Source organism: Ambystoma mexicanum, chromosome 2p (genome assembly GCF_040938575.1).
Source record: "Ambystoma mexicanum isolate Mex_15411 chromosome 2p, UKY_AmexF1_1, whole genome shotgun sequence".
In the NCBI taxonomy this organism is placed as follows: Eukaryota; Metazoa; Chordata; class Amphibia; order Caudata; family Ambystomatidae; genus Ambystoma; species Ambystoma mexicanum.
Genome location: NC_090923.1, coordinates 366716638 through 366740414, shown reverse-complemented (window position 1 = coordinate 366740414; position 23777 = coordinate 366716638). Strand labels below are relative to the sequence as shown.

Sequence of the window (23777 nt, the reverse complement as noted above, 5' to 3'; positions counted from 1 at the left end):
CTGTATAACAATTATATGTGATCTATTCTACTTACCTGGCCCCTTTTGCTCACTTCTAAGTAACTGAACTGCCATTTGGCTCCTATTTCAGGGGAGCACAAACTGTCTCTAAATCCTGGAGTTTTGTATTGAAGTGTATTGGTATATAATAAATTGTCTTCTGCTAGAGAAATGTTTTCTAAATGATTGTGTAATAAATTGTTTTACCAAGTAACCTTGCGTATATATGTGTTTACTTGAACCAGTGTGATTGAAAGTCCCCTGTGTAACTGCTTGTACTGCTCACATTCACTCTTGAGATAAGCCTGGCTGCTCAGCTCACTACCAAAGATTTTGTGGTACAGACTGGTACCAAAGGTTGATTGGGCTAACGCCTATAGTCCTAATTGTATGTAGTGGTCCCAGAGGGTACTGCATGCAATTCTGCCTAACAGCCCTTGTATTGCATACAGGGCTATTGCTCCCATGAGCCATCTTGGACCAAGGCCTGATCTCTGCAATACTTGCTTCATAAAACGCCACTCCAGCTTGTCCGATGTCTTCTTAGCATCCACTGACAGCAGGATAGGGTCCTCCGTTGCCTCTGCGAATCCTGCTATGATTTTCAGTGTATTGTCCGCACCCTGCCTGCCCCCCTAATAATAAACACCACCTGATCTGTGTGTATGAGCTTTGGGAGGATTGGGCTCGCCCTTCCTGCCAGTATGCTGGCATACATCTTTGCATCCACATTCATTAATGAAATGGGCTTGTAGGTGCCACAGCTGCTTTTTTCAAAACCCTCTTTCGGGAGAATATGTGCTTGGGTATGTTGCCTGCCCACCTTCCAATATACTATTAAATAATCGCATCAGAAATGGAGCAAGCAGAGCGCCATGGAATTTGTAGAATGCCAGGGTATACCCATCTTTTCCCAGGGCTGAGCCCGCTTTTAGTTTAGCAATCGCGTTCAGCACCTCATTGTTTATTGGGAATTAGAGTGCTGCTCTGTCCTCATGGTTGAGCAGGATCAGTGTCTGCTTGTCTAGATAGTTTCCTTTATCGCTCCCGGGCCTTGTATTTTCTGTGGTATAATGCCGGGTATAGTACTCGCCAAACCTCTGGGCTATAGCCTCGGGCTCAGCGTGGGTTATCTCCTTTTCGTCTCTGATCTCGTAGTCTACCTGTTCTGCTCTCTGCCCCCTCAAGCGTGCTGCCAACATGGTGTGTACCTTCTCCCCCTTTTTGTAATATATCTGCTTAATGTAGCGCAGTTGTGTTATGGCCTTCACCCTCAATATGTCCCCCAGCTCTTTCCTAAGTTATTTGATCTTTGTCGCCTTTTGCTCCATATCCTGCGATTGGTCCCTGAGAGCCCCTCTTTTTTTATTAATTCTCTGTTTCAAGTTTGATTCAAATTGTGTCCTTTCACTTATTTTTGCGGCACCTTCTGATATCAAATGGACACGGATGGTGGGCTTGGACGCTTCCCATATCATATCAAGGGGCGTGTACTTTTTTCGGTATGTATTTGGAAGAATTCAGTAATCTCCTTACGAAGAGATTCTCTGAAGACCAGGTTTCTGTACAGGGTATCGGTACAGACCCAGCGCACGTCAAGCTGGGCTTGAGGCCCAATGTTTGTAACTAACTTAGACATACCATGTTTTGACCAACCTACTAGTTGTACACTTACGTCGATTATGGTGTGCTCTTGAGAGGCCTCTATTAGTATATAATCGATCCTGGTTAAGGTCTTTTGGGGGAGGGGAGTAGAATGTGTGCCTGTGTTTGTGGGTGGAGTGCCCTCCAAGTGTCTATCAAATAATGTTTCTGCAGATGAGTGCGCTGTGCGTAACCCTCCACTGCCGCAGGTGGAATCTTACTAGGCCTTAAGGACTTTCAGTCCATTATGGGATCCACAATTTGGTTTCCACAACTCAGGGTTTCCAGCGCGGCAGCACCGAACTGGATTGCTCCGTGATTGGGGGCATACAGCAAGGCAAGTGTGCCTGCCATGTGTCCTATTTTGCCGTTTACTGCTATTAACCTCCCTTCCATCAGTCTCTTATCAAGATTTCCTGCCCCGGAGATTTATTTTATTACTTTTCTGTTTTGTATCGACAACCCCACTTTTACTAGCTGGCCTGGAAGCGCACAGTGCCTGTCGCCAACCCTTTCAAAGTATACTGTTCCCCTTCCTTAAATTTAGTTTCCTGAAGGAAGAGGATGTCCAGAAAACCCAAAAGTTTTTGTGGTCAGTTCAGACCTTTAACATTGAAGGACCCTACCCTGTTATGTGTTTATGTATTTCCGTTTTCACCACCAGTACACCCAGCATGCCCTGCACTCCCATTCCCTCGACCTGCTCCTCTGCCCCTGGTGTTGTGTCCCCTGCGTCCCTACTCAAGCAACTTTCCCTTTTCCCCTTTCCCCTCCTACTAGTTTAAGCTCCACCAGATCCCCAGCCCACACTTCGCCCCATCATGCTCAGTTGATCCGACTGAAAGTGGGGCGACTCACTCATGGCCGAGACGCCCTGAGAATTTTAATTTCTGTGCCAATTCCCCTTAACCTTTAAGACCCCCAGCTCTTTTGGTGGATTCAGGGCTTTTTAACTGTGAGTGGGACCTTTTTCTCAGTGTTTTCTGGCGGTGTTCTCCTTACTGTTTTTATGGAGTCTGGTAAACTCCATAGGCATCTGCTTTTACATTATGACACAACACACAGCACCTTTTGTGCAGTGCCATTGAGGAGTCCCTTGGACTTCTCTTAATGTTTAATTACATTTTCCTGGGTGAACTACTGTTCCCAAGAATAGTAAGATGACCCCGTCTAACTTATCAACACTTTATGGGTCCAGCACACACCACCCTATGTGGCGTGCTGGGGGGGTGGTTACCTAGTAATTCCTTTAACCTATTCCTCATGTAACATTTTGTTACACAAACTCACTTGAATAACTGGTGGCAGTGGTATCTTGCCTCGGCTGCAGTGCTGCACACAATGGTGACAATTTTTCCCCAAATGGCCCTAGTCTTCTTTTTTCGCCATTTCTTAGTTTGTTTTTTCTGGGCTTTTACTATGTTTGCATCAGGCTTCAGTGCTTTGTGTAATTTGCCTTTGGCGGGCATCAGCCCTGAAGCCCACCCAGGCTCCAGTGTGTCTGGAAAGGCAGGAAGTGAGGGAGGGTTCCTGTCACTGACCTTTGTCTCTAGGTGTGCCTGAATGAAACCAGTTCCAATTGGCCGGCTGGATGTCCTGGGGACAGCCACCCTGCCGTGTGATTGACAGACTAGGGCTGTGAATGAATGGGAACTTGCTGGAAAAGTGAGGTTTTTAGGACTAGAAGCAGACGACCAATGGAGGATAACATCCAAAGCAGAAGACCGAGAAGAAGCCAGCAGCAAGATCCTGGACCGCGAAGTGTGCGGGGAAGCCCCGCAGCTGTGCTGACCCTGTTTTCGAATCGACAGGGAAGACCCGTAAAGGACTTCGTTCCTTCCTCAGGCTGGTGGGACCAAATAGCCTCGAGACAATTTATTTTCTGATGCTTGTGAATCTGCTTAGAATCACGTGCTGTGCATATAGTATTGCATCTTGTCTCGAGGATCGAAAGGGGACGTCGACATGTACTACTATCCTTAACGTGATGTGAAGTGTAACCACGTGTTGTGGTCCCTCAGATTGTTTTTTTCCACCCAGCTAGCTGGTCGCCTTATGCAGAGCTCCTACTTATTGCAAAATTGTTATATTTCCCGACCTCCGGTCGTTTATTATTATCGTCCCCTCTTCAGCGATTACTTCCTAAACCACAGCCTTCGATAGCTGGTGCTCCAATCGGCACTGCCGACCACGTGGCCGGGCCTTCCGGCTGGCCTATACAGTAGGGAGAGTGGGGTCTAGGGGTTTTATATTCTTTTCAAAAATGTCTTTCCTTCTCCCCTCTTTGCCATTCTGGTTTTGCTGTCGCTGTCACACACCTGAGCTATAGACAGAAGACCATTTAAATTTGGCCCCTGGAAAGACCAGCACTGTCTGTGCAATAAGTGTCTTCCCCCTCAATCACAACGAGGTGTCCTGTAAGCACTGCCTACTCCTGCGTCCTAAGATGATCCAGGAGCATTGAGTAAAGCGGTGGGTGGCCTACGCCATGTTGCAGGCCGAGGGCTCTCCCGCCGCAGCAGCCACCGAAAGTAATGAGTAGCTAAGCGACTGCCATGGCTCCAATCCGGCTGCCATTGACCTCACATCGGAGCGTGTGCGTTCTACGACATCCATCCCCGGCCCGACCAGGCACAACGATAGTCCTCCTATAGGGAATGTAGACCCCGCCGACAGGGACGCACACAATGCCCTTGGGCCCATCCCAAGGTACCTCCTCGGCGGATCAGTCAAAGCAGATTTGTGTGATCGGCAGCCCTCTCTGCAATCTACAAATGAGGGCGCCAGCACTAAATCTCACAAGAGCGTTGAGATGCCGCCAAAGAGCGTGCCGATGCATAAAGCTATGGTTGCGTCGAAGTCTGTAGCGCAACCGCCTAAACAGCCTAAACCCCTTCCAGTAATGCCGAACATCAGCGAGAGTCTCACTAAGATCGTTTCGGTGGCCAGTAAACAAAAAGACACGTCGAAAGATGCATCTGAACGCCCGAAATGGCAGGAGGATTATTCTGAAAGCCCCAAGTTCTTATCTAAGACTCTCCTTGATAAATCTTGGCGTTCTAGGCTAGGGGATCCTCAGGAGGAGCCTTTTCTCCCTCTGGACCCATCTGGCTCTTCTCCATGGACCAGAGAAAAATTTGAAGGGTGTATGGACAGGTTGGCTAGATTTCTGGACTTTTCTGGGAGGTTCATCCCTAAGAGGCCTAGGGAAGACTACATTTATCCTGCAGTGACCAAATTTCAGAAGACAGTCTCCCCTCTTCATGAGGAGGTTTTTGATCTTAGATCAAGAAGAGCCCCTTGACCCTTACTTGCAGGAGGATGATCCCTTTATGAATACCACTGATCAGACCCAGGATTGGGGAGATGCCCAGCAGGGGGATGACCCACTCTGGCTGTCATGCGCCCATACCCTGAACCCTGATACTATATGTATGGACCCTCCCTGCTCCCCTCCTCTGCGTCAGGCTTTACATTTCCAAATAGCCATGCAAGAGTCGGTGTTAAATTCAGACTTCGTGGAAGACCTATTGAAGGAGAAGCCGTCTGCCTGCAAGGCTATCCCTTTACATTCCAATAAAAGGTGTATCACCTCTTCCTTGTTAACGCCCTCTCAGACTAGGGCTGTGAACCCTCGGGTGGAAAATTTATTTCGCCTCTCACCCCCTATATATTAGGGATCATGCTATCCCAGATTCTCTTGTAGTTACGACGACAAGGAAAAGGGGGAGGGATCCCCTTTTCCACAGGCGAGGCTCTGCCGGACAAAGAATGTAAAAAGTTGTATGCTTTTGGGAAGAGAGTCACTATTGCGGCATATTCTGCTCACATAGCCAACACCACGCTGTTGGCCAGCTATTCTGACGTCCAATGGAACCTGCTACAGGAGGTCACTAAACCAGTACGTTCTTGTCTGCTTTCAATTGTTTCAGATGGTAAGCAGGTAAACTACAACACCCTCAAGAACACTTTGAATGCTGCTGAGACGGCAGGGAGAACCTTTGCGCAGGGTACCCTTTTAAAAGGCCACGCCTGGTTGAAAACCTTGGGTTTCAAACCAGAAACCCAGGCGTTGTTTATCAACAAACCTGTGGAAGAATCGAACTTATTTGGCAAGGCTGTTGATGAGGCACTGGAAACGGCCAAGAAGGAACACAAGACTTTAAAGACTTTGAATCGGATCTCTCAAAAACCCTCAAAAGTTCTCGCCGCTCCTTTCGTGGGCATTCCTACTTCCGTTCCCCACACAACCAATATGGCTCAGGCAACAATTGGTCCCCAGGACAGAGGTCTGCCTCCACAAACACTTATCCACCCAGAGGAAAATGCCGTAGGAAAGGTAGGGGTCGTGACGCCACCCCCAGAGGCTCTCTGGCCTCCAGTCAGAAATGACTCTCAAGTCTGGATTACCACAGACCAGTGGATGCTCAAGACCGTCACCCATGGTTATTGCATCGCGTTCAACCGGCCACCTAGATACAGACCTCCAAGATCCAGGCGCCTAACACCAGAAGACCTGAAGATTCTGCTGCAAGAGGTCTAAATCCTGCAGGAAAAGGGCGCAATAGAAGTCGTCCCGTTGTACAGGTAAACAAGGGTATTTATTCAGTGTACTTCCTTATACCCAAAAAGGATCTCACCATGTGGCCAGCAAACAAATTTGTCAAACCAGAAAAGTTTTGAATGCTAACATTACAAGAGGTAATTCCTCTGCTAACGCAGGGGGATTACATGGCAACAATGGACATGAGATGCATACTTTCATATTTCAATGTTGCCGACACACAGGAAATGCCTAAGGTTCATGATAAAGGACACACTATCAGTTCACGGTCCTTTCCTTTGGCATTGCCTCAGCCCCAAGGGTATTTACAAATGTACTGGCAGCTGCAGCAGCTCACCTGCGCAGGCAATCCATCCCATTTTATCTTTACCTCGACGACTGGCTCATAACAGTGGACTCCTACGGAACATGCCTGTCTAACACTCAAGATGATAGTCTGGGATTCTCCATAAACGAGAGGAAATCCATCCTAGACCCCAGCCAAGTCGAGCAGTTTCTGGAGGCTCTAATTCAGGCAGAAGATGGCCTCGTCTTCCCCTCCAACGAGAGGGTAGAAAAACATGCTGTTTCAGATCTCTCAGTATGTAGCCAGTAGAGAGGTGACAGTACACAAGGGCATGCGACTGTTAGGGATGATGGCATCCTGCATTTACTTTGTTCCTCGCGCACGTTTGCGCATGCATCCCATGTAAGAGTGGCTCCACAGCCTGTGGTACCAAGCCAGCGGACAATGGGACTATCTAGTGCTTGGCTCAGCAGCCCTCGTTCTCTCTCTGCAGTGGTGGTCGAGAGGAAAACCTCCTGAAAGGGAAAACCTTCACCACCACTGCAGTAGATGCCACTCTCACGACGGACTCTTCTCTCACTGGGTGGGGGCTCACCTCCTTCAACAAATGGCACACAGCGTTTCGTCCCCAGCAGTAGCATTCAACCACAGACACCTGTTGGAGCTGCTAGCGGTATTTAAAGCACTGAAAGCCTTTTAGACACATTTGCAGGGAAAGACAGTACTGATCCTCAGACAGCACTACGGCCATGTACTACCTGAACAGACAAGGGGGCACTCACTCTCCAGGGCTGTCCAAACTGTCTCGGAACATTTGTAAGTGGGCTCTCAAACACAAGATGTTTTTATTGTCTCAGCACGTTCCAGGGGAACTCAGTCTTCTGGCAGACGTACTCTGCAGAGACTTCCCGTTGCCCTTACAGTAGGGATGGCGACTACACAAAGACATCATCTCCAACGTTTTTGCAGAATGGAGCTTCCCAGAGATTGACTTGTTCGCAGAACTCACAATGCCCAGATTACGCCTCCAGGTACCCTCAGAACTGATCCAAGGGGAACGGTCTCTGGATAACATGGTCAGGGAAATGACTTAGGAAAGCAAGAAAACCGAAACACCAGACATTGCTACTTCAATAAATGGAAACGCTTCTTCATCTGGTACAATTCCAAGGGCATCAATCCAATTGACTACTCTCCCACTCATATTGTTATACCTGACTCGCTCAATAGACTCAGGTCTGCAGTTTATTCCCCCACTCTCAGCCTATACCACGTCCCAACAGAAGGTGTCGTGGCGGAAGATCGCAGTTATTAAAGCTTTCATGGAAGGGGTGAAGAGAATTCATCCCCCCATTTCTAACCCGGCTTCCAGATGGGGATCTAAATGTGGTATTAATCAGACTTATGGGGTCACCTTTGAACCAATACATAAAGCAATTCTCAAAGCTCGTACTTACAAAACCCCCTTCCTAGTGGCAGTTACTAAGAGTCAGTGAACTGCAGGCCCTTTCTATTCTAGACCCCTTTATCACAATTCAAAACCAGTCAATCGAACTACCAACGTTCTTCCAAAACCCAACTAACATGGCGGAAAGAAGCCTACACACAATGGATGTGCATAGGGCAGTCATGTACTACCTGGAAAGAACTACACAACTAAGGAAAACTAACCAGTTTTTTGTTTCAGTGGCAGCTGGTAGAGAAGGGGATAATGTCCCTAATCAGCCATCTCTAGGTGGATTGTCAATTGCATCACACTTGCCCTTCAAGCCTAGAGAACATTCTACTTGGGGCACTGGGGCTTCATAGCTTTTATTGCAAATGTCTCTTGAGTCCATTTGCAAAGCGGCAACCTGGAGTTCTGTACACACCTTTACAAAACACTATTGCCTGGACACTCACTCTAGGTCTGATTCTCAGATGGGACATGCAGTACTAAGACATCTTTTCACTACTGTTCCTTCTCACATCTCACCACCAACTCCGGGTACTGCTCGCTAGAATATGCACAGCATGTGATTCTAAGCAGATTCCCAAGCATCAGAAGACATGCATTACTTACCGTAATAGCATTTCTGATGATTGTTTCTGCTTAGATGCACATGCACCCACCCTTCCTTCCTTCTCAGATGGAAGGAACATAGGCCTCCTACTACTACTTCTCTCTTTCTGTACTCGCTCATTATAGCCATTAGGCTCCCCCACAGCAGAAAAAATACAATCGGAGGGACTTCGACGCGTGAGGGATTTTGGGTACACTACACGTCACGTTGGGGATAGTGTTACAGGCATGTCCATGTCGACGTCCCCTTTCAATCCTCGAAAGACAAGATACAATGCTCACGGTTACCACTAGAGGTCAGACTATATGCACAGCATGTGAATCTAAATGGATACAATCATCAGAAATGCTAGTACGGTAAGTAATGCATGTCATATAACTAAGTGTGTGTGCGTTTACTTGGATGCCTGTATTTACTAGTTTAGATTGCACAGCCCTACAGCTCACATTACCCCTCTTAACATAAGCATGGCTGCTCAGTCACCCTACCAACTTGAGTAGTACAGGCCTATATTAAAAGGTGGTTTACCTATCACCAAGAGATGTCTTGCGTAGTCCCACACCAGTTGGACTGCACTAATTCTTACCCAACAGAAGGCCAGCGAAAATGGCTTGCTCGCTTTCCAGCAACAACTTTTCGATGCAACATTGAGCAGTTCAACAATAACCACTAGTGCACGCAGGAGGCTTCTGCCCGGATGCTGGGCAAAGTGTCACCATCCAGTTAAGGTCTGGCCATCTCTAGGCCAAAGGTTTGCCAATTCCCATGGTGGTCCCTTAATCAAGAGTATGAGTACCAAGTGGCCGTCAGGAGGTGTTTAATCTTTGGCACTTTCTCGAGCCGGGCAGCTGACCCCTCTTTGGATGGGGGTCTAGTATCCCTTTTTCAGCAACTGTGTCCTTGGGCGTACTCACTGATTCAGTACTGCCGCTTTGTCTTTAGCCCGCTCAAGACCCCCTCTGCTTCTTCCCTCATGGTGACCCTGAAATCTTCTCCCTGGTGCTCAAATATCAAAGCGAACGGGAATCCCTAATGGTAACTATTCCTTTTTCTTGTAGTCCCTGTGTCAGGGGGCAGGATTCACGGCTCTTGGCTAATGTCAATGATAAGTCTTGGTAAATTGGGATTCCGGACCCCACGAATGAAATCTTCCCTTTGGCCCTGACTCTCTGTAATATCGCAGACTTTTGTTTGTAGTACTGTCATTCGGCAAGTACCGACCTGGGACCATTGGGTGAGAACCCTCCTCCCCAACCCCCTCTGGACCCTATCGAAGGAGATCTCGGGAGCTGGCAGGACTTCAAAGAGGCCATTCACCAACAGTTCAACGTGTTACAACGGACTCCGCTTGCATCTCCTTGAGGCCCATGATTCTTATGTTTCACCTCCGCTCACGGTTTTCAAGGTCATCGATTTTGAGGGCCAAGTCCCTATCCTTCTGTTCTAGGTCCTGCATGCGACCTTCTACTCTCACTGTTGATAATTTTCAATGGCTTCAATCCTCTAGCTTGTTGACTCGCCCCTGTAGGTCTGTTATTGCACCTGTCAGGCCTGTCTTTATCAAGCCTATCTCCATCAGCATATGTATGTCCCCTTTCGTGGAGGACTTTTTGGCATCCCCTGTCATGGGATAGGTCCCTGAGGCATGCGCCGTTGTGACTTCAGGTGCCACTCTACGGAAGCCACACAGTAGTGCACTTGTTCCTGGTTCCAGGGCTCTTTGGTCTGATTTTAGGTCCTCATTGGGCAGCTTACTGTAGGGAGGTACCCCGGTGTCAACCGTCTCTCACCTCACCCCCTGTCTGTGCCAAAAATACCAGTGTGCGGATATGGTTGGGGAATACCTTCCGCCTGCCTCTAGGCAATGGGCACTGTTGTGAGTCTCCCGTCTGTTTTCAACATGCTGATCAGTTTCCTGTTCACCCCAATGTCTACTACCCTTGGAGTAGACATATGCTCCCCCGCTGCTGTGCCTCGACACGCCCTCCTACCCCCCCCCCGCATACCAGGGATGTTGGCCGTGAGTTGGGGAGGGGGGCCGGGGGGGCTGAGAGTCCCATGGTCTTGTGTGGTCACCAACCTGAGCGGCCACTCTACTACCGGCAGGACACAGATCTCCCAGGGTCGTTCCTTCTCCCACCTGGACTTGGCTGATCTTCTGCTGGGCTGGGTGGTCTCCCCACCCCTGTCTGGTGGGGACGCTGTCCCAGGCCACCGCTATCCAGCAGGCTCCATCAGGCTTGTGCAAGGTCGTGCTGAGGACCCTTTGGCGATCGTGTGTTCAGGGGCTCTTCAACTACACCGGTCGGGGCTCTCTGATGCTTGGCTCTCCAGGTTCCTTAGGCCGATTCACTTCTGGCCCGGTGTGGCGCAGCTGCATGCCTTCCTTTCGTCCCTGTTGGGACAGTTTTTCTAAAGCCCAACTAAGGGCTTAGTAAAACCATTCAACTGAGGCAGTACAAGAATCCACTCTTAGTATAAGGCTGTACCACCTGAATACATGGCAGCGCAGACAGAGCAGCCAGGTTTATCTTAGGAGGAAAAGAGGGCTGTAGAATCAGTACACGTGAAATTGTAATACAAATGGTCCAAAGAAACACTGAAACACTATGTATGTAAAAATAAATTATTTATTTAGATACAAGTAGGCCTAGATAAATCTAGGGGGTAAGCAAGTACTAACACATTATATGAAATCACAATATAAAAACACAACACACTATACTTGAAGGTACACAGACCCAAGTATAGACCTTATTTGAAATACCCAACAGTTCTATGAAAGTCGAAACCTTTTCATACACATTCAGTATAAATCGCACCTATTCTTGGGGAGTAAAAACCAATGGTTACTTTCAGATTACATTCAGTAATGCAAGGGCAGTAGACCCTTCCAGTTATACACTGACTCTTAGTACAAATCACTTAATCAGTCAACTGGACAATATACTTTTGGTGAATAGTGGAACACTTGTTCAAGGTGAAGTAAAAACCTAGAACTACTTTGGTGATAACACACAGTTACAGATAAGCAGTAACTTGTGTAACTTATTTTTGGATGGCACACAGCTAACACAAGGTAAGTAAAACCCACATACCTTTTTTTTTTAATAGAACATTGTTTATTGATTTTTGTTTCACAATACAAATAAACAGTGACTCCGGTGGAGTCCAACAACCTAACATTCTAACAATTCGCGGGTCCCGGGTTCAAAAGCACAAAACATTGGCAGTGTTACAGGTTCACACTTTCTCTGCAGATGTGTCGAAGCATTTGGCATACAGTTTCCATTGTCTTATTGAGCGTTCTCCCATTTCCCCCAGATCTTGTCGGCTTTCCCAGGGCAACCCCTGGCCGCATACACCCATCGCTCCATCGCTATGCAAGCATCTACATTGTTTATCCATTGTACATGTTCCGGGGGTAACACTAGACCCCCATAGTTGGCAATGTTGCGTTTGATCAATGCTGTGGAGGTTGCGAATAGTAGTTTGTCGGTGCGTGACATAGCTCCCTCATCCCAGTAGCATCAATTTCGGGTCTCTGGCCACATCATAGCCCAGCACCCTAGACAGTGTGTTGCAGCATTGTTGCTAGTATGATTGGATGTGTGGACAGTCCCATAGTATGTGGAAGAAAGTGCCCTCCTTTTGGCAACAGCGTAGACAATTAGGATCTGCAATTGTACCCCAGCGGTAGAGCGCTACCCTTGGGTAGTAGATTCTGTGTAGAATTGTGAGCTGGATTAGGCAGAGCCTGGCCAATATGGCTGTCTCTCTTGGTTACATTGGGATTTTTATCAAGTCCTCGGGTAGGATAACCCTAATAACCTCTCTGTGCAAAGTTGTTTTTAGATTTATGCCTAATACCCTCCCTGTAAAAAGTTGAATTGAGAAAGGCCTGCTTGCGCGACGTATATAGTATGGTTTGAATTGAAGGGAACGTTTGAAAGAGCATATAACCCACCATACGCTTACCCTCTTCTTTACACCACCACTCAACTAGAACACAGAGGTACTATGACACCATTCGGTATAACTGTTCTCATACCAACATCTGCCGCACACTCCCCATCATTCTAAATAAACACTGCTGGTTACTCACCCCCCATCCAGGCGTTCTCCTCAGGCCTAACGCAGCCACTTTCGGTCTGGATAAATCCTGCCAGAACGAACACATACTCCTGATCTCTCTACCACCACACCTACCGCTAAGAAGCAGCTATTACACGAATACCGCACCTGCTGCACACATATCCGGTGCTCACACGCACCTTTGACTCTCTCTACTGATCTGAACTTCGGTTCCCAAGGGCGTTCAACCTACCAGCGCCTTCAAACCATACCAATGGTATATAAGGCGCTATATAAATGCAAAATAACAATAACAATAACATCCCTCTCCCACTTGGACTTCAGACTCACCAGTTCGGGTGTAGCAAAGGAGGTGAGAACATTATACATCAGAGGTGGTTTTGGCATCTATGCTGTCTAGGACTAGGTTCCTCTCTATAAGAGTACAGTCCGCCATATTACTCAATTCAGGGAGATGTCGCTGTAGGGTGTGGTTTAGCTGCGTGTGTCGATATCGGTCAGTAGCAGGGAGATCAAATTTATCAGCCAGATCATCAAAGGGTACAATCCCCCCCCTTCCATAATCACATCACACACCTTTGTTATCCCTGCAGCTATCCAGTTCTGCCATTTCAGAAGTTTGTCCAGCTCGGATATATGTTTGTTTGCCCACAGTGGCTGCAGCGGGGGGATTTTCCCTTCCTAGTTAATGCATTTGTGTGCCTCTGCCCAGATTGTTGTCTGGTGGGACAAATCTGTTTTGGGGGCGCTGGGATTAGTTTTCTGGTATATGGACTCTAGTGAGGTTATTGTCGCTCCCCTTGTGATATCGGGTTTAATGTGAAGTAGCGATGGACCCCCGTGTAGGACGTCATTTATTACTGCCATTTGGTTTGCCCAATAAGTATGTTTGTAGGCGTGGCAACCCTATGCCTCCCTCCCAGATGGATCGCTGCAGGGTGTTAACTTCTAGCCTTGGGTGTCCATTGTTCCATAGGAGTTTCCGGAGTTCTGTCAATTTTTTGAAATTCCTGTGTGGGGGATGTGTAGTGGGGCATTTTGAAGGATGTATAGGAATCTTGGCAAGGCCATCATTTTAAATAGTGCCGCTCTCCCTAGTAGAGCGTTCCAGTGTTTGACATCTTACGCAAATCGCTCTGATTGTATGGAGGTTTTTCTCTACATATTTTTTCAAGTTTGTTGTGATCTGGACCCCCAAGTATTGGAAGTGATTATCCTCACCACGAAAGGGGCAGTTTTGTATCACATCACTCCCCATTTCTTTTACCGGGAATAGTATAGATTTTGACCAGTTTACCCTCAGGCCACTGAAGGATTCGTATTGTTTCCGCAGGCGCATTATTATTGGGCAGGAGGATATGGGATCCGATATATACAGGAGTAGGTCGTCTGCATATAGCCACATCTTGTCCTCCCAATCCTCTGTCCATCGGAAACCCTTCCACGTCTGTGTTTCCCTTAATAATATAGCTAGTGGTTCTATGGCGAGTGCAAAGAGCATTGCAGACAGGGGGCAGCCCTGTCGTGTCCCTTTGCCCAGTATGAAGGGTTTAGGCGGCCACCCGTTTACCCTGGTCACAGCCTCTAAGGAATTTATATAATAACTGTACTCATCCCAAAAATTGTTCCCCAAATTCCATTCGGCGCATTATTTCCCACAGTGCCTCCCAGTAAACCGAGTCAAAGGCCTTCGCAAAATCTATTCTTAGTATTGCTAGGGGACCTTGTAGAGTAGGGGATTTTTCTAGCGCTGCGTGCAGTCTTCGTATGTCCATACGCGTGGATCTCTGGGGCATAAAGCCGCACACTTATCCGGGTGTATCAGTGACGTAATAACTTTCTGCAGTGGGTTTGCAAGTGCTTTCGCTAGGATTTTAGTTTTGCTGTTTATTAGCGAGATTGGCCTGTTCGACCTAATATTTCTCTGGAGGTTTGTCAGGTTTTGGGATTATGATTATAGTGGCTTTCCTCAGGTCTGGGGGCAACTGTCCTTGCGTCTTAGAGTGTGTGTACATGCGTAGGAGGTGTGGGACTATTTCGCTTGGCCCTATCCCCTTCCATATTTCAACTGGAAAGCCATTTGGTCCCAGCGTTTTCCCGGGGTGAAGTTGTGATATGGCCAGCACCAGCTCTTCCTCTGTGATGTTTGCTTCAAGTAGGTCTTTTTGTGCATTCGTTAAGTTAGGGAGGGTAATCTCTTCTAGTATAGAAAAGTTACCAGGGGTCTCAGGTGATTTATAGAGTTACACATAATAAGCTGCAAAACCTTCTGCAATATCCTGGTCGGTTAATAGCTGCTCCGCGTTATCGTGTTTAATCATTCTGACCTGTTTGTGCCCTTCGTCCCTATGTTCCAGCCACGCTAGCATTTTACCTGCCTTTTCTTCTGTCTCGTATAGTTTGGCGCGCATCATTTTGTGTGCTTGTTTGGCATTGTCTAGGGCTATGTTGTGCAGCTTCTTTTGGGTGAGGACCAATGCGTGGTTGGTTTCAGGTAGGTCTAGCGCCAGGTGTGAATGTTCTGCTTGCTCCACCTGTGCTTCGGCTTCTACCACTTTCTCTAGTTGTGCTTTCTTATGTGCTGATGTCCAGGAGAGGATCTCTCCTCGCAGCACTGTCTTGCACGCTTCCCACAACATTCCTGGGTCATCAGTTGACCCTGTATTTAGTTCGAAGTAGGTGTTTGTGGTCTCTTGGATGTGATGTACAAGCTGAGGAAAGCCCGATAATAGGCGCCAGGAGGGTGGAGGGGTTGGCCTTATCGTTGACAATTCTATTAGTAGGGGCGAGTGATCAGAGATTCCACGTGGAAGTAGGGTGGCATTGAGCGCTTTGTGTATTTCCGTAGTTGGTAAGAAAAAATAATCCAGCCTTGAAAGGGAGGCATGGACGCCTGAGTGGAAAGAGTATTCTCGGCTCTGAGTGGAGGTTGCGCCATACGTCTCTCAGACCCAGTGCTGCAGTGAAGGTAACTACTTTCGTGTGGGTGTCAGGATTTCTACCCCTAATGTGCGTGCGATCCATTCCCGTGTTCATGACATGATTGAAATCACCTCCAAGGATTAGTGTGTCTGAGGTATCTTGGCTTATCAGGGGAGTTATATCCTCTGAGTGTCGGCATCAATGTGGGTGGTGAGTATACCGCTAGTATTATGGTTTGGTTCCACAATGTTCCGGTCATATACACATATCTACCCAGTGTGTCTTGGGTCACTCTGGAGAGTGTGAAAGGTAACTTTTTATGAATCCGTATAAGGACCCCTCTCGAGCCCTTGGTGAAACCTGCGGCAGTGCTGTGCGATAATTGCTACGTTTAAACAGGTTGCATGTTGTGCCTGCTAGATGGGTCTATGTGAGCAGCGCCACGTCCGGTGATTGTCTGTTTAAAGCCTGGGTGACAAGTCTTCGTTTTATCCCACCTCCCAGTCCATTGACATTCCATGTCAGGAGACGCAGGGTTTTAGTGTCAGAGCTATCTGAGTTGGAAAGGGTTTCTGTTGCGCAGCGTGTGTGGGGTATTGGGGAGAAACTCAAACTGTTGTCTCGCAGTGTGGTGTAACATCGTAGGAGTAAATGTGCAGTGCTTTCAAACCTATACCAAAACCTAATTAAGAAATTCCCCACCCCGCTCTGTGATTCATCCCATTTGAGGCATCTGCTGTCTGCGTGGGGTTACACAACTTTTCGTATACCCCCCCCCCCCTCCCTATACTTCCACCCAACCTGGAGTATCTGTCACCCAAACCAGAACAAAAACAATTAAACTAACAAAACCACACTTAGTGGTTCATTCACTCTAGTCTACAGACACTAGCCTACAGCCAATAGCTCCTGGCAATACCTCTCTTGTTCACGCTCTGACTGCAGTGGGGGGGGGGGATCTGTTCAGGTGGGCCACCAACTATTGGCTTGTTCTATAGTAGACTTGACAGCATTTATGCATAGCTTTGCCTTTGTTTCCTGGTGCCTGGTATGCTCACTGGGTGAGCTCTCTTGCGTCAGTTATTTCCTCCGTTTGGTAATGGTTCCGGGTCTTGTCTTGGTCTCTCAGGAGGTGCTCTCCCTGGTCGTGGCAGGTTTCTACCATTATCTTGCCTGTGGTTCAGTCTCCAGTCTCTCTCCAGGTGGTTTTCGGCCCAGCTCCATGCCTCACTGGGGTCCGTGAAGTGCACGGTCGTGCCGTTATGATACATTTTCGGCTGTGCAGGGAATAATAATCCTTGTTTTATGCCATTGGTCTGAAGGTGTTTCTTTAGTGGATCAAAGGACTGTCTCGCTTTCTGTATTTCCCTGGTGAAGTCTGGGAAGAAGACAATCTTGGAGCCGTTGTATGTTATGGAACCCTTCGTTCTGGCCATCTGTAGTACGGCGTCCCGTTCTCTCTAGTTCACGAGTTTTGCTATGACTGTGCGCGGGGGGGGGCTCCTGGTATATAGCTACCCGCTGGGATTCGGTCCGCTCTTTCGACAGAAGAATTTTGATAGGTTCTTAGGGGCGAACAGGTCTGCTAGCCATGCCATTGTTCCAGGAACAGTTCCATGCTCGGACCTTCGGATTTTTCTGGCAGGCCAAGGATCTGGGTGTTCCGTCTCGCTCTGCCTTCTTCTTCCACTCGCTCTTCGAGTGCTTTGAGGTGTGCCAGCGTGTCAGTCATTTGTACATTCAGTTCTCAGACCTTCCTCAGTTTCTGATATGCGGCCCTCGGCTTCACCGGTGCAGGCCGTGAGTTTTTGCAGGTCATGACGCAGCAGTGATACTTCTGTGCTAATGCCATCCATCTTTTTTTCCATGGAGGTTCTTGAGTTGGCGATGGCATTCATAACGTCTTTTAGGGAAATAGGGCTGTCTTCCCCTGCCAGTGTGTCACTCGTTTCAGCCTGCATTGCTTGAGGAGGTGGGGCAGCAATCGTATATTCTATCTTACTTTGTGTGGTCGGGTTTTTCAATCTTTCCCCATTGTGCGCAGTCTAGTCTCTGATCTGTCGTTGTTTAGTTCCTCCTTCTGTGCTGACACTATGGTCTACTAGGTATACACTCTGGGCGAGATATTGGGATCATGATACTTCTAATTGTCACCGGTGTTCCCAGGTTTTATGGAAATCAGCCTATTGGATCATCGACATTACTTATTCCACTCTTATCAGTGTCATGCTTAGTGTTTAGTAATGTGCACCTTGGTTTCAGTAACTTTGGTTGTTTGGTACACTGTGAGGGTCGTTCCAGTGTTAGTGACGCCTTCTTCCTGTGCAGGCAACCTTTCATGCACTATGGGTTTGTTTGTTGGTCTTGGTGCTTTTCCTTTCCTCCAGTTGGTACTTCAGCTGTCGAGGCAGCTGTACAAACCGTAATGGGTCAGAGGGGTCGTAGCGTGGACGTGTGTATCGCTGCAATCGCGTATGTGGTGGTTCTCAGGCCGTGCAGAGAGACATTGCGCGTATAGGATTTGAGGGTGTATGGATAGCAGTTTAACAGCTTGTGGCCCTAGAGTGAGCACCTCTCACAATGTCTCTGCAGCAGGTTGGGCTCACTCGGTCTCTATACGTGGCCGAGGTCACGGGTCTTGCAGGGGAAGGGGTGGTCGTAGTGATTGGTGGCTGGCGCTGATTGTCTGCCAATGTCTTGCTGTACATCAGCGTCCACCACTTATGTTTATCCTAAGAGCAATGCCCAAACCACCTGTCAGTTCACAGTGTAGTGGGTGGCCATATAACAGGATTTGATATGATTTGCAGATATATTGCCATCAGATGTGGGCAGAGCCCCTGTTTAATTGTGTAGGCTCTAGGCATTCATCTTCCACGTCCCATCACAGCCCATTGATAAAATGATACACTGCCCGCTCCGCCAACGTTGGCCACACACACAGCACAGGCAGCTCACCGCATCAACTTTCCTCCAGGCTGGTGTTTTCTGCACCGCATTGGTTTGTGTTGTCGTGCTGGTGGGAGGCACTCCTGTAGTCTGTGTGCAAACTTTCTGCTGCCCTCTTGTCTGGAAGATATGGGAGTTTCTTCCCTCGCTGCACGTCTAGTCCACTTACTCCTGGCGCGGCCTTAGGGTGTCATGGTGCGTCTGTCTTTTCCACAGTGTTCCCATGGTTTCGGGGTGGCCATAGTCTCCGTCGTGCAAGCAATCTGCGCCAGAGCAGGCAGTGTTACACCCAGGCGCTGGGACGGGATCAGTTCTCTGCCATGGTGTCCCTCACTGCCGGCGGGCACTGGGCACCTGCAGATGTTCGCCTGCGTTGGGTTCTGTCTTACGTCCCTGCCAATTTCTGCTGGAGCTGGTGTCTGCACGTCCCGGCCAGATTTGGGAGCCTCAGCAACAGTGGGCACCTCAGAATGGTCGAGGCGCCGGGGACTCCTCGGCGCCCTGTGTACTATGCCCAGCACTCGGTCCCGGCGGCCATCTTGGGTAGCGCGCTCCGGCAGTCCGCGCTGTTGCGATGCCGCCGATCACCCAGATTATGCACCAGTTTCGGTCCAAAACACAGCGGCCTGTTGTGGGGAGGTTCTGCTGTATGTGGAGCTTCCCCCCCATGTCTGGTGATTCAGGAATGCAGGATTTCAAACAGGATTTAGTTGGCGGCCCTGGGAGCAGCGAGGAATCGCGTCCTCATGGCAGCTCGGTTGGCCCCAACCCACATACCTTTTTTAAACTCAATATGAAGGGGAAATTAAAACCCAATGTTACACTTTCCTGAATGACTCAGTTATTCTAGGAAGGGAACAACCTAATGTAGACTTATTCTGGACAGGCTAGGAGCAAGTCGGAGGAAGCAAGACCCAGTTGGGGGACACTCCTACAATTGCCCTGCAGGACTAATCTGGTGAAACCAGCACTTTACTTTTTGGAAGAGGCACAACCTAATCACAATAGAGTAATGTACCTTCACATCTACTTTCTATTAGACTGGCAAAACAGTTGCTAAGGAAGGAAATATGTTAACCATACTTTTAAGAATAGTGCATCAAACATCCAAGATAAGTAAGAACCTTTGTAACTGTTCACTCTTAGAATTACAGTTACCAACCAACTCTTTACAAGTAAGTAACTTTTAAACACTTATTTTCTAGGCAGAAGTCCCTATCCCTTCAAAGTCTTTCCCTTATTCTTGGAGCAGGAGTGTTCTCAGTGGCAGAAGGGGGGGGGGGTCACTAGGACTAGTGACTAACAGGCAGTGTCAGGATAAGTTCTTTGGTAGCAAAAGTCAGTTCTTTATGAAAACTGGGCAAACTGGTGAGTACTTTAGTTCTAGGGCTAGAAGAGGGTCCAGGGGCTTTGCAGAAGACATCCTAGCAGGATTCTAGCAGTGGGACTGGGTGCACTGGATGAGAGGCCTCCCATCACAGAAATCCTAATAGGCTTAAGGTAATTACATACCAAGGTCAACACCGTACCTCAGCATTGAAGATGATTTTGCAGCAGGAGGACTTCAGGGTCTGCAACCAAATAACCAGTCAGTGGATTCCTTGTCGTGGTGACTGAAAACAAGACCTTGGAAGGAACTTTGCAGCAGGTATCGATGAAGAAGGCTCTAGGCAAGGTTTCCCTCGCGGGTGAATGCGGTTGTGTGGATTTGGCGCCTTTTCAAGGAGCACAGAAAATTGCGGTTGAATTCTCTTCGTTACAAAGGTCCAGCACTCTGCTGAGGGGACTTTTCGGACTCTACACTCTCTCTGGAGATCCACCAAGATGCCCACGAAGTTTCAGCGAGATTCTGAATTCGGAAGACTGAGCACCGCACAGTGGCTCGAGATCCCAGGGTATTGGTGTATTGCAGCAACGCATGGTCTCAGCAATGCGTGGGATGGGTCAAAATGCAGGTCTTCCTGAGTCTCGTGGGTCTCACCAGGCTCTGGGTCGGGGCTGTCATTTTTGATGTCGATTGGAAGGAAGGGCTACAGCAGGCTCTTCGGTCGCTGGAAATTGTTTCAGCCGCTTTTCCTTCATCCTTCGGTTTCGGTTTCACTGGTCGACTTTTCTTCAGCTTCCATATTCACAGTATATATCAAGAACTACAGCAAAACCTCTGCAAAACCTCTGCATTCTCTCCCCGTCAGAGCAACCAGCCCCCCCACTGTGATTTGTCCCCATTGAGGCGCAGTGTAAGACGACTCCCTCGCTTCCTGCCCTCTCACAGACTGGAGCCTGGGCGGGGAGTCCAGCTGACTGCCGCCGAAGATAAAAAATCTCACACAGGAATTTCCTGCTCTGGATGTCAGGGGAAGGAACAAGAAATGACAAACACTAAAATGGCGAAAAAAGAGGACGGGCCATTTTGGTAAAATGAGCACCCTTAGGTGCCTTTACTGCAGATGTGAACACAGCCCGCGGTAAAGATGCACCAAATTAATACAAGCGATCACTTCCACCAACCATTGAAGATAAGCTTGTCCATGTGACAGAATTGGTAGTTTTTAATGTGAAAGGGGATATATTGTATCTCCCTAGCACTCCACATAAAGTGGGGTGTGCTGGCTTCACAGAATAAAATGTAAAAGGGATCCAAAGATCCTTTCTACCCTTGGGAACTGTAGTTCACCCAAGGTTAGCAAACAAAAGTTAAAAGGGGAGCCCCTAGGGCAACCCAGCTACCACAGGCACTTATTGCCAATAAGTTGTTAAAGAGGATTACTTCATAAAGACACTATGGAGAGTCAAAAAAATGACACCCATAAAGAGTTAAAGATTTTGTGAGTGTGGAAAAAGGTTCTCACTCACTGAAGTATTAAGGAAAAATATCCCACTAGTAAAACAAAATATTCTGGGGTTGACCCAGGTCAGGAAGATTTACCAGTTCGGTAAAAATGTTACCTAACAGCCCCCTTTGCATTGGTTTCCCCTTTTGCGTTGCTTTTCCCGCATTTTTCTCATTCTTTTGCTGTTGGGCGAGGGAGACAGTGGATTAAGCGTGCATTCTGTCCGTCACCCCGCCCCCCCCCTTTCCTGCCCCACTGGTCTCCAAAGCTACTGTATTTTAAGGTTATTTGGCAGTGTTGCATTCTTATTCTGTTTGAAAGTCCAATAGACTTCTTCCATAAATGTGCTTTATTGCAATGATTGTAACTCTATTCTACTAGGGGTGTTAGATTGCAGAATGCTGGCGTTGCTTGCAGATGGTTAGGAAAAAAAGTGAAAATAGATTTTTTATGTTGAGCTAGACAAGATTGTGAACTGTTGTAAAATAGGCTGTTCATCATCCCATAAACTGATGTTCTTTAGTATACATTTGTTACGATTAGGGTAACGAGACATAGTTGTGGAAAAATTCAGAGCTTATTTTTTGTTTTTGCAGTACATTTTAGCTGTCATGTTAGCTCATAGATAGCATAATGCAGATCTACTTTTCAAAATGTTTTCATTTCAAATTTTATTGCAGGATGAGTTTTGAAACAATGTGTCAAATGAGGATGACTTATAGGAATGCTGTTGCTGTATGTAACTTTGATAATTTCAGTAATTTTGATCTTTTAGGCCTACAGGAAACCCAGTCTTACACAGTATAAATGCCCCCAGCGACGCTCCATCAGTCCATGAATCTCCACACCCTGTTGTGCCTGCAGTTGAACCAACTTCTCGGTTATCTAGTGATGATGGTGAAGGTGATGAAAAAGAAGAATTTTCTGAAAAACTGGACTGTCACTATTCTGGTCATCATCCTCGGCCTGCAGCTGTAAGTGGACTATTGAACTTTAACACTGTATGTTCTGTTTCATGTCATTGTAACATGCTATCATGTCAATCTTTAGGAATGTTACTTTTTTAACACTTTATTTATACAATTCATAACAAAAAATAAATGATTCAAGCATTGGGTACAATCAATAAAATAATAATAAAAAAAACAATACCATGCGCAGAATATACTTAAAGGGGAAGTTCGCTCAAAAATGTTATCCCGGTCGTTCGGGCATGTATTTTTAAGCATACGGAAATCGATCTTAAAATGTTTTCCTATGCATTTTACCTTAGTTTTCCTCACTTTTACACATGCGAAAACAGGTTGGGCGCACCCATCTTATGCTAATCTTACCTGTTGATGCATCGCCTGAAGTTCAAGTGCCATTGCGGCAAGAATACAGTTCGCCTGCCCCTGAGGCTGACATCACTAGTCTAAACGATATGCTCCACCTATTTTCATGATGTCCGTGGCCAGCATAGCCAAAAGTGCCCAGTCATCACCCATGCCGTAACGTCACTTAACGCAGAACCAGGAAGTTAAACACACACATCCTCTCAGTGTGTAACGTTTTTTTATTGTCCCAAATAGGATAAGAAAGCATAATTTTTTTAATAAAACATCAATAGTCTGCAATGTAACAGGTGCTTTTATTTATCAAAGAACGTTCACAAGAGCATATTAAGTCCACAAAATGAACAATCTTTTTTTTGCCATACCTGTTATAGCTAGCGAACATCGCATGCTTTCAATGTTCTTTATAACTTCCTCATGATACCCCGATTGCGCTTCGTTTAATCCCAGTACTCCAATTGTTGTGTCCTTATGTTAAACAAGCCAAACTTTCTAATTATGCACATGGTGTTCCTTTCGTGAGAAGATATAGATTCTTTGCACTTTCAAGCGCTACGTTTTCGCTTCAAAACATTGTTACATGGTGAATGCTAATAGGTAGCTCCTTATCGCTGGTACCACCAAAGGGCATTTTCATCCCGGTCGGTCATCCAGCATAACAGTTATCCAATAAGCACTGTATATGCTTATGCGCCAGTGTTTATTGACAAATCCATCTGATGGTAGCTGGAAACTATGGGATACCGAGAACGGTAAAATATATCTGTGTAGATAACGGAATAAAAATATATTTTAGTAGCCATTCCGTAATCTAATATAACAAGTTACTGTATAATTCAGAACCGGATGAAGCCTAATCACGAACACATACCACACATAATGAACACACACATAACATGGAGTATTTGAGGCCACGACGTGCATGAAAGGTTAGCACTGTGAAGTAGGTATAGCTCACAATGGGGTAGAGAACCAGATGCATAAAATAAGGACAAAGATGGTAACTTTTTATGTTGAACCACAGACTGATGTCATAACGGAACTGGGAAGATTAGTGATGGAAAAGTGAACCAGTGCCTACGGAAAATG

The 23777-nt window shown here is 47.1% G+C and overlaps 1 protein-coding gene across 1 annotated transcript in view; it reads left to right on the top strand.

Annotated features, from left to right (window-relative positions):
- The window catches only part of ATXN7 (ataxin 7), a 950731-nt gene that overhangs the window by 708629 nt on the left and 218325 nt on the right, over positions 1-23777 (top strand). Inside the window, exon 8 of the mRNA XM_069643713.1 lies at positions 22130-22328. Within this exon, the coding sequence (XP_069499814.1) occupies positions 22130-22328 (199 nt within the window). The remainder of the gene's footprint in view (positions 1-22129; positions 22329-23777) is intronic.